Below are 17,543 nucleotides of genomic sequence, written 5' to 3'. Positions count from 1 at the left end.
GAAAGGTACTGAGGAAGAAGTTATTTCTACTAACCTGGGTGCATATATTTGGCAGACAGAGTGCAATTTTTACCATATCAGGCAAAATCGATTGATATAAATGTTGAGCTTCTGCTTCTTCAAGTACCTAAAAACGATTAAAACATGTTATCAGTGAAGAATAATCAGTAAATGTTTGTTATGAAATTAAATTACATACCTGCTTTTCATAGGATCCCATAATAAGGCACATTATCAGCATCATCTAACACATGTAAAGGTACATCAACAGGTGCTCTAAGGTGAACCTACAAATTCATTTCCAAATGTAGGCAATTCTCCTTAATGCCCTCTGAAAACTAAGTATCCCAAATAGCAAATATATCTCGCATTGATAGTCACAATTAAGTTAAACACTTGCAAATAAAAAACAGTACATTCTGCCCTTGGTTACAACTAAAAACTACTAGACAACCAAGGACTCTCTTAGAAGCCCTCAAGGATCCACCTAGCTTCAATGGTATGTAACTTAAAAAAATCACAATGAAAGCCATACTAATTATTTCAGAGCATATTGTATCAAATCTAACCTCTTGAGTAGTAAACAATGAGATTTCTGATGGCCTTAGAATTTTCCATTTTTTAGGCACTCTTGGGAAGTTAAAAATCACAATTACCATATAACTTAAAGCACAACAAAGACAACATTCATAGCTTACTTTTGTCTCTTAAAATTTCCCCTCTCTACAAGGCTTTAGATACTACATTAAGCCTTTTAATCCAATTTCTAAACATCAGGGTACTTCTATATCGGAACTAGACCCCAAATCATCTGGCCTCTACTCCATGGCTCTCCCCAGTTCCCTATATAACCAATGTTTGGGAATGATGAGGATATTGACTGTTCACAAATATCTACAGATTTCCTTTCCTATTAGAATATAAATATTCTCCAATATCTGTAGATTTCCTTGCTTTACTGAAAGGTATATCCATTCATCTATCTATAGCTGGACAGGGTATATGTGTATAAATACAAAAAGTAAAAAATGTAATTGGCATTCACTTTGGTTTTATAGGGAATTTCTAACACCAAGAATTTTCTTTATACCAAAGCTCTAAAACCCCTGCTTGCCTCCCTCTATAAATAAGAATGATAAAAAACTGGTATTCAGAATGAACACAAACATAGTAGCAATTCTGGAGTTTGGGATTCAATTAATCATAGGTACACAGAAAACTAAGCAAGTAATCAACACAATTATTAATTCCAAGGAAAATAAAAAGTTGTACAAGAATGGAAAAGCAACCACATCTTAGATATGAATAGCATTTTCTACCATCCTACTAACAGAATATTGATGTAACTGAAATAAATACGACGACTAGAGTGGGAAAATGGGGAAGCAAACAGAAGGCCTGTGTCAGTGATGACAGGGGAAGTGAATGATGGCTAAATCCTTATGTTCTGTAGTGGGAAGTTAATACATTAAAAAAAAAAGAGCTAGTCTAAAGTAGTCAAATGTCTGCTTCTTCATTATACGCCTCTTTAACTCTAAGGAAAATAAAAACTAAGTTAAAAAATTATGTTCATATAAGTCATTCTATTGTTTTAAAGATATACGTTAAGGATATTTGCTTTCTTATACCTGAAAATGCATAATACATATTAATGCATTTGTTTAAAATGTTCCAAGTCTTCTTACTTATAATTCATCTCTTTGCTTTTTAAAATACTTTATTTGGAAATAATTATAGACTCACAGCAAGTTGTGAAAATAGTATAGAGGTCCAGTTTATGCTTCAATTTCCCTTAATGGTTATATTTTATATAACTGTGGCACAATATCAAAACCAGGAAATTAATACTGGTACAGCATAGTGTATTGTTCTGTGCTATTTTATCATGTGTACATTTGTGTAACCATCACAAAATCAAGATACAGTACTCTTCCACTACAAATCTCTCATGTTACCCATTTATAGTCACAACCCTCCTGCCTCCAATCATTCCTAAGCCATAGCAATCACTAATCTGTTTTCCATCTCTATAATATAGTTATGTTATATAAATGGAGTTACACAGTGTATGTCCTATTAAGATTGACTTTTTTCTTCACCCTGAGATCTACTTAAGCTGGTTCAAGTATCAACAGTTAATGTCTTGTTATTGATGAATACAATTCCATGGTACAAATATACCCACAGTTTGTTTAACCATTCACCTACTGAGGGGGCATTTTGGTTGTTTCCAGTTTCAGCTGTTACAAATAAAGCTGCCTTTTACTTTCTTCTTACCAGTATCATTATATCTGAGATGATTTCTTATAAATCAGCAATGTAGTTTGGCATTCTGTTATTCACTCTGTAAATCTTGGTCTTTTAACTGGCAAAATTAGACCATTAACATTTAATTGTTGATATGTTAGAACATATTCAATTATTTTCTACTTATGTTTCCTTTTCCATCCTTCCTGTGGATTACTTGAACATTATTTTAGAATTGCATTTTTATCTTATGTGTTTTTAAGTACATCTCTTTGAATAGATTTTTAATTGGCAGTTTGAGGCATAACATTATATAAAACTTATCACAGATCACTGGTGTCAACATCTTCTTACTTCCAATGTAGTATAAAAACTATACCTTTCCTTAGGCCTCTTTACCCTCTCCCATTTATAATACAATTGTCTTCAGTATTTCCCTACATACACTGAGGACATTAAACAGTGTTTTAGTTTTTCAAAACAGTGAAAGAGAAAATGTCACAAAAAATTTAGAAAACTCAGGAAGAAAAGTCACTTTAATTTTACTCCTGATGTTCTTTCTTTCTGCCTAATGTTCTAAGATCCCATCTTTAATCACTTCTTTTCTGTTTCAAGAAATTCCTTTAGACATTCATTTAGGATGGCTTACTAATGACAAATTTTCTACCCTTTCCTTCATCTGAGAGCATCATTGTTTACTGTCATTCCTGAAGAATATTTTCACTGAATATAGAATTCTGGGTTGACAGTTCCTTCCTTTCAGTGCTGCACAAATACTGTTACCACCTTTCTGGCCTCCATATTTTCTGATGAGAAATCCACTGTCATTCAAATTGCTTTTTCCCTATAGGCAGTGTCATTTCTTTCTTGATGCTTTCAAAACTTTTCTCCTTGCCTTTAGTTTTAAAAAGCTTGACTATAATATGTCTTGGCATGGATTTCATTGGGTTACCTTGTGTGAAGTTTGCTCAGCTTCTTGAAACAACAGGTTTACATTTTTTTGTGAAATCCGGAAAACTTTTAGCTCTTATTTCCAGTATTCAGCTACTATTTGAGTATTTTTTCAGCCCTGCCCTCTTTCTCTCCTCTTCTTTCAGGCCTATAGATCTCTATTTTCTTTCTGTTTTTAAGATTAAATAATTCTGTTTTTCTTTTTAAAGTTCACTGATTCGTTCCTCTGTTATCCCATTTCTCCACTGAGCCTATCTATTGAGTTTTTAAAAATTTTTAGTTGTTTAGGGAGAAAAAAAGATGGCAGCATGGGAAGAGAGGCAGAAACCTCCTCTAAAAACCACATATGACACGAAAATACAGCAAATACAACTAACCCTGAAAAAGCAACCCAAAAATTACAACAGACTGCTTATATCTAGAGAAAAAAGCAGACCTCACAGAAAAGGGTAAGGTAGCAAAGCCACGATCCGGTGGGACCCAAGCCCACCCTTGACCCCAGCTCACAGGCAGGAGGAAGAAAAATGAAGCAGGGAGGGAGTAGAAGCCCAGGTCTGCTAAATACCCACCCCCTGGAGATCTCCAGGAGCACAAACCCATATTACAGAGTGCTCTGGAGATTAGAAGGGCTGGAAAGCAAAGATAAGCGGAATACTCAGAGAGACAGATTCCAGCCACTTGTGGAGAACAGGTACCTGCAACTGGCCACTCTGGTACAAAATAAATGGGGGGCACTTTGAAATACTTCTCAACAGTGAGAGGGGTGCAAAAGGGGTAAGGATTACACAGAACTTGCTGCTCAGGAGAAAGGATAGGTGAACAAAATCATCCCACACATTCAGCCCACCAGGTTGGGAACTTTATGGAACTCCAGATGCTCCAGCTCCCCAATGGCAATGCAGTGCTGAGGCCTCCCACTGTGATACGTAGCCTGCTGCTCCTTCCTCCCGGCAGGAACCGCTCTGCACACCAGCTGCCCCCACTATTGTGTCAGGCCGGCCAGAAGCCGGCCTAGCCTATGGCACCTACAGAGGTGTAACATAGAGGCTGCTTCTTGCATGCTAGGCCCACTGGCCCTGACAGTGGAGGCAGTGCACTGCAACAAGAAAGTAGGAAAGAGCTCTTTCCTCCTGTCAGGCAGTGACTCTGCTCACCTGTGACCCCTGCCATCACTCCATGGAATTAGCGGCTCCAGAAAATAGAGCTTCTGGGCATTACAGGGCACCACCTACACAAAGTTATTATTCTTTATTATTCATTACAAATACAAAATGGCAAAGAGCCTGGAACAAACCAAAATCCCACAAACACCAGAAAGAGGGTGAAGTGAAACTGAAATCACCAATCTTCTTGCTAAAGATTTCAAAAAAAATCATAAACATGCTCACGGTGCTACAGAAAAATATTAAAGATTTCAGGGAGGACTTCAAGAAAGAGATAGAAACTTTAAAAAATGGATGCTCTCAAATTAAACATACAATGGAGGCATTTAAAAGCAGATTAGATGAGGTAGAGGAGAGGGTAAATGAAATAGAAATAAGAGAACAGGAATAAAAAGAAACTGGGGCAAACAGAGAAAAAAGGATCTCTAGGAATGAAAGAATAATAAGGGAACAGTGCAACCAATCCAAACTGAAAAATATTTGCATTACAGGGATACCAGAATAAGATGAAAGAGAAGAAGGGATAGAAAGTCCCTTTGAGGAGGAAATTGTCTCTAAGGCCGTGGAGGTGCACAGATCTCCCAATACAAGGGACCCAAGGAAGACGACACAAAGACATATAATAATTAAAATGGCAAAGATCTAGGATAAGAACAGAGTATTAAAAGCAGCCAGGGAGAGAAAAAGATCACACACAAAGGAAAGGTCCTCAGGCTATCATTGGACTTCTCAGCAGAAAGCTTATAGGACAAAAGGGAGTGGTATGATATAGTCAATGATATAAAACAGGCCCTCCAAACAAGGATACTCTATGTAGCAAGATTATCATTTAAATTTGAAGGAGGGATTAAACAATTTCCAGATAAGCAAACTTTGAGGGAATTTACCTACCACAAACCATCTCTACAGTGTATTTTAAAGGGACTGTTCTAGATGGAAGTCCTCCTAAGGCTAAATAGTTGTCACCAGAGAAAATAAAACCATAGTAAAGGAAATAGACAAATTAATTACTAAGCAAATGCAAAATTAAATCAACTACCCACAAAATCACTCAACGGATACACAGAGTATAGAACATAACACCTAACAAATAAAGAGTGGAGGAGGAGGAGGAAGAAGAAGGAAGGAGGAAAAAAAAGAACCTTTAGATTGTGTTTGAAATAGAACAGAAAGGGAGTTAAGTTAGATGGTTAGATAGTAAAGAAGCTACCCTGGAATCTTTGGTAACCATGAATCTAAAGCCTGCAATGGCAAAAAGTATGTATCTATTGATAATCATCCTAAATGTAATTGAATTGAATGCACCAATCAAAAGACATAAGAGTTACAGAATGGATAAAAAAACAAGATCCATCTATATACTGTCTACAGGAGACTCACTTCAAACCCAAAGACATACACAGACTAAAAGTGAAAGGATGAAAAAAGATATTTCACAAAAATAATAGGGAGAAAAAAGCAGGAATTGCAATTAGCAAACCAAATTAAAAAATACATTTAAAAAATCATCCATCATGATCAAGTGGGGTTTATTCCAGGAATGCAAAGATGGTACAATATTTGAATATCCATCAACATTATACAACACATCAACAAAAAGAAGGGGAAAAAGCACACGATCATCTCCATACATCCTGAAAAAGCATTTGACAAAATTTAACGCTATTCATGACACTAACTCTAAAAAAAAAATGGGTATAGAGGGCAAGTACCTCAACATATAAAGGTCATATATGACAAACCCATAGCCAACATCATACTTAACAGCAAGAGGCTGAAAGCTTTTCCTCTCTCCCCACTTTTATTCTACATAGTTCTGGAGGTCCTAGCCATGGCAATCAGACAACACAAAGAAATAAAAGGCATCCAGGTTGGTAAGGAAGAAGTTAAACTGTCCCTGTTTGCAGATGACATGATATTGCATATAAAAAACTCTAAAGAATCTACCCCAAAACTACTAGAATTAATATCTGAATTCAGCAAAGTTGTAGGATGCAAAATTAATACACAGAAATCTGTTCCATTCTTATATAGTAACAATGAACTAGCAGAAAGAGAAATCAGGAAAACAATTACATTCACAACTACATCAAAAAGAATAAAATACCTAAGAATAAACCTTAACCAAGGAGGTGAAAGACCTATACCCTGAAAACTACAAGACACTCATGAGAGAAACTAAAGAAGTCACCAATAAATGGGAATATATCATGTGCTCACTGATAGGAAAATTAATATTGTCAAAATGGCCATCCTGTCTAAAGCAACCTACAGATTCAATGCAATCCCTATCAAAATACCAACGGCATTCTTCAACAAACTAGAATAAATAGTTCTAAAATTCATATGAAACCACAAAAGAGCCCAAATAGCCAAAGAAATCCTGAGAAGGAAGAATAAAGCTGGAGGGATTACACTCCCTAACTTGAAGCTCTACTACAAAGTCACACTAATCAAGACAATTTGGTACTGGCACAAGAACAGATCCATCTATATCAAGGAACAGAATAGAGAGCCCAGATATAAACCCAAGCATATATGGTCAATTAATATACAATACAGGAGCTATGGATATACAATGGGAAAATGACAGCCTCTTCAACAACTGGTGTTGACAAAACTAGACAGCTACATGTAAAAGAATGAAAGTGGATTATTGCCTAACTCCATACACAAAACTCAAAATGGATCAAAGACCTGAATGTAAGTCATGAAACTATAAAACTCTTAGAGGAGAACATAGGCAAAAATCTCTTGCATATAAACATGAGCAACTTTTCCTGAATGCATCTCCTCAGGCAAGGGAAACAAAAGCAAAAATGAACAACAGGGACTACATCAAATTAAAAAGCTTCTGTAGAGCAAAGAACACCATCAGTAGAACAAAAAGGCATCCTACAATATGGGAGAATATATTCGTAGATGACATATCTGAAAAGGGGTTAACATGCAAAATATATGAACTCACATGCCTCAACACCCAAAAAGCAAATAACCAAATTAAAAAATGGGCAGAGAATCTGAACAGACACTTCTCTGAAGAAGAAATTCAGATGGCCAGCAGGCACATGAAAAGATGCTCCACATCACTAATTATCAGGGAAATGCAAATTAAAACCACAATGATATATCACCTCATACCAGTTAGGATGGACAACATCGAAAATACAAGGAACAACAATGCTGGGGAGGATGCAGAGAAAGGGGAACCCTCCTACACTGCTAGTGGGAATGTAAACTAGTTCAACCACCGTGGAAAGCAATATGGAAGTTCCTCAAAAAACTAAGACTAGAAATACCATTTAACCCAGGAATTCCACTCCTAGGAATTTACCCAAAGAAAACAAGATCCCAGATTCAAAAAGACATATGCACCCTTATGTTTATCACAGCACTATTTACAACAGCCAAGATATGGAAGCAACCCACGTGTCCATCAGTAGATGAATGGATAAAGATGTGGAACATACACACAATGGAATATTATTCAGCCCGAGAAGCAAACAAATCCTACCATTTGCAACATGGATGGAGCTAGAGGGTATTATGCTTAGTGAAGTAAGTCAGGTGGTGAACGACAAGTACCGAATGATTTCACTCATTTGTGGAGTATAACAACAAAGCAAAACTGAAGGAATAAAACAGCAGCAGATTCATAGGCTCCAAGAAGGGACTAGTGGTTACCAATGGGAAAGGGTAGGGGAGGGAAGAAGGGAGGGAGAAGGGGACTAAGAGGCATTATGATTTGCACATATAATATAAGTGGCTCATGGGGAAGGCAGTATAACATGGAGAAGACAAGTAGTGACTCTATAGCATCTTACTACAATGAGGGACAGTGACTGCAATGGGGTGTTTGTGTGGGGACTTGATAATATGGGTGAATGTTGTAAAAATTTTCGTAAGATTGTGAAAGACTTATACTCTGAAAACTACAAGTCACTCTTAAGAGAAATTAAAGGGGACACTAATAAATGGAAACTCATCCCATGCTCATGGCTGGGAAGAATTAATATCGTCAAAATGGCCATCCTGCCCAAAGCAATATACAGATTTGATGCAATCCCTCTCAAATTACCAGCAACATTCTTCAATGAATTGGAACAAATAATTCAAAAATTCATATGGAAACACCAAAGACCCCGAATAGCCAAAGCAATCCTGAAAAAGAAGAATAAAGTAGGGGGGATCTCACTCCCAAACTTCAAGCTCTACTACAAAGCCATAGTAATCAAGACAATTTGGTACTGGAACAAGAACAGAGCCACAGACCAGTGGAACAGATTAGAGACCCCAGAAATTAACCCAAACATATATGGTCAATTAATATTTGATAAAGGAGCCATTTGATAAATGCCATTTGATAAATGGCAAAATGACAGTCTCTTCAACAGATGGTGCTGGCAAAACTGGACAGCTACATGTAGGAGAATGAAACTGGACCATTGTCTAACCCCATATACAAAGGTAAACTCAAAATGGATCAAAGACCTGAATGTAAGTCATGAAACCATTAAACTCTTGGAAAAAAACATAGGCAAAAACCTCTTAGACATAAACATGAGTGATCTCTTCTTGAACATATCTCCCCGGGCAAGGAAAACAACAGCAAAAATGAGCAAGTGGGACTACATTAAGCTGAAAAGCTTCTGTACAGTGAAAGACACCATCAATAGAACAAAAAGGAACCCTACAGTATGGGAGAATATATTTGAAAATGACAGATCCAATAAAGGCTTGACGTCCAGAATATATAAAGAGCTCACATGCCTCAACAAACAGAAAACAAATAACCCAATTAAAAAATGGGCAGAGGAACTGAACAGACAGTTCTCTAAAAAAGAAATACAGATGGCCAACAGACACATGAAAAGATGCTCCACATCGTTAATTATCAGAGAAATGCAAATTAAAACTACAATGAGGTATCACCTCACACCAGTAAGGATAGCTGCCATCCAAAAGACAAACAACAACAAATGTTGGCAAGGCTGTGGAGAAAGGGGAACCCTCCTACACTGCTGGTGGGAATGTAAATTAGTTCAACCATTGTGGAAAGCAGTATGGAGGTTCATCAAAATGCTCAAAACAGACCTACCATTTGACCCAGGAATTCCACTCCTAGGAATTTACCCTAAGAACGCAGCAATCAAGTTTTAGAAAGACAGATGCACCCCTATGTTTATCGCAGCACTATTTACAATAGCCAAGAATTGGAAGCAACCTAAATGAATGGATAAAGAAGATGTGGTACATATACACAATGGAATACTACTCAGCCATAAGAAGTGGAAAAATCCAACCATTTGCAGCAACATGGATGGAGCTGGAGAGTATTATGCTCAGTGAAATAAGCCAAGCGGAGAAAGAGAAATACCAAATGATTTCACTCATCTGAGGAGTATAGGAACAAAGGAAAAACTGAAGGAACAAAACAGCAGCAGAATTACAAAACCCAAAAATGGACTAACAGGTACCAAAGGGAAAGGAACTGGGGAGGATTGGTGGGCAGGGAGGGATAAGGGGGTGGGGAGAAGAAGTGGGGTATTAAGATTAGCATGCATGGGGGGGAGGGAGAAAGGGGAGGGTGAGCTGCACAACACAGAGAGGACAAGTAGTGACTCTACAGCATTTTGCTAAGCTGATGGACAGTAACCGTAATGTGGTTGTGAGGGGGGACCTGATACAGGGGAGAGCATAGTAAACATAGTATTCTTCATGTAACTGTAGATTAAAAATTAAAAAAAAAAAAAAAAAAGAAAGAAAGAAAGAAAAGGGGGATTACTCCTTAACAGGATAAAACTATTGGTAAATCAAAGATCAACGCATGCTTTAAATATCCTTAATGTTGATCACTTAAAGGGTGTCAGATGATCAGCTATGAAGGTACTCTTTTCTGATAATATTCCTTTCTCTTAATTTAAAAAAAAAAACAAAAAAGCAGTTACTGTGTGCTGACCTCCAATGAGTTCTGCACAGTGGTATAGAGGGCATGTCAAAGTGTGGGCAAAGGGTCTGTTTGTTTCTATGCAGAAGATCAAGGCCTAGCTTGGATACCCAGAAAATGAACTAAGATACGATATGAGGAGGAGCTTCCGGCATCAGCACTCTCTGGAGGACTTGTGCCAGGGGATGACCATCAAAAAGCCTCCACAGGGATCCGGACGATGCTGCGGTTGTGGCTGCATCCAGCCCACCGTCTCCTGGACTTGCCATTGGAATGAGGAGGGAGATGTCTAGGCTGGCATGTGCATACAGTGAGACAATGAATTTGACCGGATCTGTACTGTTGGAACTCAACCAGGAGTTGGGAGGGGTGCAAGTTGTAGCACTCCAAAATCTCATGACTATAGACTATCTATGGTTAAAAGAACATATGGGATATGAACAGATCCCAGAAATGGGCTGCTTTAATTTGTCTGATGGTTCAAGTACAGTTGGACAATATCCATCATATCATAGATAAATTTTCACAAATGCCTAGGGTGCCTAAATGGTTTTCTTGGCTTCACTGGAGATGGATGGTAATTATAGATTTGCTTTGTTTATGTCACCGTATTCCTATTATGTTAATATGTGTGTGCAAATTAGTTAGTAGTTTAAAACCTATACATACTTAAGGTACTATACAAGAAGATATGTCAAAGAAATAATCAATCCTCCCAAGTTTCCCTCATATGCTACATCTATAGCTTTTCTTCTTCCTTCCTAATGACAACCCTTAAATAGAATTCGTGCCTCATATCGAATTTACCGAGTATCATAATTCCTCCAGGTGGTAAAGATACCTCGAGACAAGTGCTGGGCATAGAAGCCACAGGGCATAAATCTGCAAAGAAGTAAAAAGCTAACCTTTGCAAACAATATGGCTTCTCTCTCACTTACCAACTTTACATTTCCCTGTATGGCCCCGGAAGATGACTGGTTAGCCAGAGACGGGTAAGATTCCTCAAGGGAGGAACAACCTAAGACAGGCACAGTCGCAGGGGGGCCATCAGGTGAGAATTTGGGGATCAACAGAGGTGAGGCTCAGAACCTCACCCCCCCTGCTTTGAGAGAGATTTTCTGCATCCGTGGATGTCTTGCTGCCCTTGTCTAGCCTGGATTAATACTTAGTCCATAGGCACACACCTTATCATCTGATCATCTACATTTGCCCTCTTACAGCACCAAACTATGTTTTCTACCTTTATCTTGCATCTACCTACCACTTCAGCATTTTATTAAAAATAAAAATAATAATAATAATAGGAGAAATGTGGGATCAACATATAAATCAAGTACAAAAATCAAACGAATATTCATATTTGACCTGATTGTTTATAGGTCATATTGCATGATCAAAACCGAAAGTTTCTGTGATGACTGCCCTTGTACTGTTCACCATGTAAGAATTTATTCACTATGTAAGAATTCGTTCACCATGTAAGAACTTGTTCGTTATGCTTCAGAAGATTGGAGACTGACGAGAATTAGGCTTGAGATGGATTAATGATTGTACATTGAGCGTTGAGCCCCCTATACTGAATTTTATTGTTGTTAACAACCATTTGATCAATAAATATGAGAGATGCCCTCTCAAAAAAAAAAAAAAAAAAAAAAGACCTTTCTCCACTTTAATTATGAGAAGTCCTTTCAGCGTTTCTTTTACTAATTGTCATTTTGTGTTAAAAATTTAAATCTTCACCTATTTGGAATGTGTTCTGGTGTAAGATACAAAGTAGAGCTGAACTCATTTTTGTTCCACTGGCTACCCAGTTATCCCAACACCATCTATTAAATAATCAATGTATTTTCCATTAACTTGAAAAGCCACCTTGACATTGTGTAAACTGCTACATGTGTATTGGGGTCTGTTTATAGACCTCTGTTCTGTTTCATTGGTCAGTCTATCTAATAATGTGTCAGTACCACAGTGGAGTACCACACTTTTTTTTATGGTCTGGGGGTACAGATGAGGAAGGCTAGTATTGACTTCTGCAGAACATAAAATTTTGGTGAAAGTACAACATACAGAACAGTGTACAAATCACAGGAATAAGGCTCAGTGAGAATTCAGAATGTGAATTACAGCACAGTGTGTATTTAGTATGCATAACCAGTACTCAGATCAAGAAACAGAACATTACCAGTATCCAGAAGCCCCTTCTGACCACTACACTCCTGAGAGTAACCACTATCTTGGCTTAACACTGACCTCTAATAGCATATTAGCTGTGCCAACTTTGAAAATATGAGTTTTGCTTCATTTTTACTGTGATATTTCTCAGACCAGAAGCTCCTTCAACTTTTGGTCCTGCCACACAGCTTGTGAACATACCACAGGCTGGGATATATCACTGCCCCTGCTCGGCCAAGGCTATTACCCAGGATCTTCTAATGACCTGGTCAGGAGAGAAAGGTTAGTACTGTAGTCACCATGGGACTTAGCAGTAGTGGTTTATTTAGAAGACTTCCTCATGTGTGGGAGGCTGATTGGCTACATTTGCTAAGTACCTAACAGCTGCTATTAGCCTTTAATGATCTTATTTCCCAGATTAGTTTGGTGGCAAAAAGAGCCATTCCCAGATTATTCCCTGCCAAAGCTCCCAGGGGACAAATATTAGCTCTCAGCATCTGTATGTTAGGGACCAGAAAGGAATCTTCTCTGGATCCTGAAGATTTTTAGCCAAAGGGGTTAGCAACAGAGCCCATATCTGGCAGAAAGATTAAACCCATAGATTGAAATTGCTATAACTATCCCAGGGTGAATGGATTATGTTCTCTCAAAGTGTTTGCCTTTAGAGATGAAACAGAGAGGTTTTTGTTCAATATTCAGTAGCAGTTTTCCTTCTTTGTGCTAAATTGGAAATCAGTTGTCTTGCCAGCTTTCTTGTTCACAGTCCTAGGAATGTCCTTAGCATTCCCCTAAGTAATGTGAAGTCACCTTTTGGAAATGGATTTCCTTAAGACTTTTGTCTGTTTACCATAGGGGTGTGGGTGAAATAGGTGAAGGGGATAAAGAGATACAAACTTCAAATTATACAAAAAATTAATCACAGAAATGGAAGTAAGCATATAATATAACCACTAATATTACAATATATCTGTATGGTAATAAGGGTTGACTACACTTACCATGGTGAGCATTTAGTCATGTTTGTAATTGTTGAACCACTATGCTGTACATCTGAAACCAGTGTAATATTGCATATCAACTAGTACATCTGAAACCAGTATAATATTGCATATTAACTATATTCCAATAAAACTTAAATAGTTTTAAAACTCCAAAAAAAAAAAAAAAAAAAAAAAGCCTCCACAGGGATCTGGACGATGCGGCGGTTGTGGCTGCATCCAGCCCACCGTCTCCTGGACTTGCCATTGGAATGAGGAGGGAGATGTCTAGGCTGGCATGTGCATACAGTGAGACAACGAATTTGACCGGATCTGTACTGTTGGAACTCAACCAGGAGTTGGGAGGGGTGCAAGTTGTAGCACTCCAAAATCTTATGACTATAGACTATCTACGGTTAAAAGAACATATGGGATGTGAACAGATCCCAGAAATGGGCTGCTTTAATTTGTCTGATTTCTCTCATACTGTTCAAGTACAGTTGGACAATATCCATCATATCATAGACAAATTTTCACAAATGCCTAGGGTGCCTAAATGGTTTTCTTGGCTTCACTGGAGATGGATGGTAATTATAGATTTGCTCTGTTTATGTCACCGTATTCCTATTGTGTTAATATGTGTGGGCAAATTAGTTAGTAGTTCAAAACCTATACATGCTTAAGGTACTATACAAGAAGATATGTCAAAGAAATAATCAATCCTCCCATGTTTCCTTCCATATGCTACATCTATAGCTTTTCTTCTTCCTTCCTAATTACAACCCTTAAATAGAATTCGTGCCTCATATCGAATTTACCGAGTATCATAATTCCTCCAGGTGGTAAAGATACCTCGAGACAAGTGCTGGGCATAGAAGCCACAGGGCATAAATCTGCAAAGAAGTAAAAAGCTAACCTTTGCAAACAATATGGCTTCTCTCTCACTTACCAACTTTACATTTCCCTGTATGGCCCCGGAAGATGACTGGTTAGCCAGAGATGGGTAAGATTCCTCAAGGGAGGAACAACCTAAGACAGGCACAGTCGCAGGGGGGCCATCAGGTGAGAATTTGGGGATCAACAGAGGTGAGGCTCAGAACCTCACCCCTCCTGCTTTGAGAGAAATCTTCTGCATCCGTGGATGTCTTGCTGCCCTTGTCTAGCCTGGATTAATACTTAGTCCATAGGCACACACCTGATCATCTGATCGTCTACATTTGCCCTCTTACAGCACTAAACCATGTTTTCTACCTTTATCTTGCATCTACCTACCACTTCAGCATTTTATTAAAAATAATAATAATAATAATAATAAAGGGAGAAATGTGGGATCAACATGTAAATCAAGTACAAAAATCAAACGAATATTCATATTTGACCTGATTGTTTATAGGTCATAATGCGTGATCAAAACCGAAAGTTTCTGTGATGAATGCCCTTGTACTGTTCACCATGTAAGAATTTATTCACTACGTAAGAATTCATTCACCATGTAAGAACTTGTTCATTATGCTTCAGAAGATTGGAGACTGACGAGAATTAGGCTTGAGATGGATTAATGACTGTACATTGAGCATTGACCCCCCTATACTGAATTTTATTGTTGTTAACAACCATTTGATCAATAAATATGAGAGATGCCCTCTAAAAAAAAAAAAATTTTCGTAAGATTGTATATCAATGATACCTTAATAAAAAAATTTCAGTTGTTGTATTTTTGAGTTCTAAAATTTCTACTTGGTTCTTTGTATCATCTATTTCTTGCTGGTACTATTTTCTCATTTTTTCAATCAGGTATGTAACAATTCATTAAGGCCTTTTTGTGCTGGCTGCTTTACCATCTTTGTCAGATAATTCTAACATCTGTGTTATCTTTGGGTTGGTTTCTGTTAATTGACGTTTTTTTCATTTTATTTCAGATTTTCCTGGTTCTTGGTATGAGTAATTTTTTATTGAAATCTGGACATTTTGGCTATTATGAGACTCCAGAGCTTACTTAAATCTTGTTTCAGAGGCTTTCTGTGACAGGGGAATGAAAGAGTTGCCTCATTACTGCCAGCTGGAAGTAGAAACTCAGCCTTTGTTGAATCCCAGGACCTGGAGGGAGAAAGGCAACTAGACACCATTAGAATATGGGTGAGAAGAGTTCAAGTTCCCCACCAGGTCTCTGCTGATACCACCCTGGTGCTGTATCTTTCCTAGAGCCCCACGGACCCCAGCTGGACAGTCTTCCATCCACCTTTTCTTATGTTTATATGGTGTCCAGAGTTTTTAGTTGTATTTAGCAGAAGGGCTGGGGATAAGTGCCTAAATATTTTTAGCCTAAAGACATTTAACCTTAAGTGTCTAAAGAGGCTGACAGCTTGTTTTCCTTTGGTTACCTGTCTCTGTCTTTTAAAATTGACATAAGAGCAGCTGCAGTCATGCTTTACTGACTGTCACAGCTTTAAAATATTACTTATTTTATCTGATAAAGCATTATTGCACTGGACTTCTTTACAACTGTCAGCACTTCAGACCTATGTCTAATGCTGCTCTGGAAATACAAATGAAAACATAAAAAACATCATTCTAGAACATAACCAACCCAACTATTCTTTGAGATGAAATGCTTAACTTAAAAAGCTAGTGTGATCTATGACATCTCATATATTATTGGTATCTTTATGCAAATCTTACCTTTCACAAGTTATTAATTATTATTAATCTGTACAACACAACCCAAAATATTAGTAAAAGGTTTTTGAAATATAAATCATTTCTTAACTTCAAAAGTAGCAAGAACTTTAAATAGTAAGCATTTATAATACATTACATATTATATTATTTATTATAACGATGATGATGAATATAAGGAAAATAGGCATAACATGGTAAAAAGTTTCATTAAACTCTCCCACAAGTAAAACCCTTCCCTTTACTGGGCAGTCTGCATAGATAACTATATGTAGGAAGCATTTCTGCATGTCTGTGTATGTGTATGTGTATGTATATGTATGTACTGTCTTTTTATTCTAGTTTCACAAATCAGTTATGTATATGTCTTATTCAGAACTGTTATGAATTTCAAAACTATGCTATTTCCTCATCTCTCCCTTTAGACTACAGATCTGTTTATTCATTTAATTGGGAAGTAAACAAATATTTGAGTATTTATAATGTTCCAGACACTGTGTCGGAATGAATATGTGACCATAAGCAATAACAGACAGATGATGACCTCATGAATCTCACAGCAGAAAGCCTTATGCTCTTTCCACAACCCCTCAGTATATCAATACTAACCCTGAAAGATAATTACTGCAATCTTACCACAGTAATTGTGGGGAGGGCTCCTTTTCTTCCTTCAGCATATAAAGACATGGACAAACTACTGAAATAGAGTAACTAAATTTGTCAAATGTCAAAATAATTATGAATGATTTAAGTACCTAGAATCATGCAAATAGTTTTTATCATTTTTTCATAGAATACTTAATCAGCTAAAACTATATCTATGACCTCTGCTCTAACATTAAAGACATATTCATACATAATAAAGTACAGTGCCTGATACATAGAACTAATGACTACTGAACTTTGAATAAGTGAAATTTATAACTCATAAAATCAGAAAACTAGTGTAATTTTATTAAAAGAGAAAATGTCCATAGATCTACTTCTTCAAACAGTTCATAGCAAACATCTTTTTAACAATGACCAATCAAAATTCAATGAATATAATGAACACCTCAAGTCACTCCATTTTATCTATTGGTCTAAACCTAGTTAAATCATAGTAAAATTTTGAAGTTACTAATAAATTTTCTTTAATGAAAATTTTCAAAATAATTTATAGAGTCTAGAACATTAAATCTTATTAAGCAACTTTTCAATATAAAAGGTACATCACACCCTAAAATCTAAATGAGAGGATAAACTCATAATCCTGTGATACTAAAATTAATATAATCACTTAAGTTTATGATACATAGGTGTTTTTCTTCTTAAACAGAAATTACTTGAAATTATGTTGCTCAAACAATCTTTTATATTTTTTTCATCTAACATGACAACAAAAGAATTGTCTCTTTGCTACACTGTCTT

At 36.9% G+C, this 17,543-nt stretch overlaps 1 protein-coding gene across 3 annotated transcripts in view; it reads right to left on the bottom strand.

Annotated features, from left to right (window-relative positions):
• PARG (poly(ADP-ribose) glycohydrolase) overlaps positions 1-17,543 on the bottom strand; it is a 205,415-nt gene that overhangs the window by 121,274 nt on the left and 66,598 nt on the right. For all 3 annotated transcript variants that reach the window (XM_036999477.2, XM_036999476.2, XM_073241213.1), the window contains one exon: positions 35-127. In XM_036999477.2, coding sequence (XP_036855372.1) covers positions 35-127 — 93 coding nt within the window. The remainder of the gene's footprint in view (positions 1-34; positions 128-17,543) is intronic.

Source organism: Manis javanica, chromosome 7 (assembly GCF_040802235.1).
Source record: "Manis javanica isolate MJ-LG chromosome 7, MJ_LKY, whole genome shotgun sequence".
Classification (NCBI taxonomy): Eukaryota; Metazoa; Chordata; class Mammalia; order Pholidota; family Manidae; genus Manis; species Manis javanica.
The sequence above is the reverse complement of the archived record's forward strand: the minus strand, read 5'-3'. Positions and strand labels throughout refer to the sequence as shown.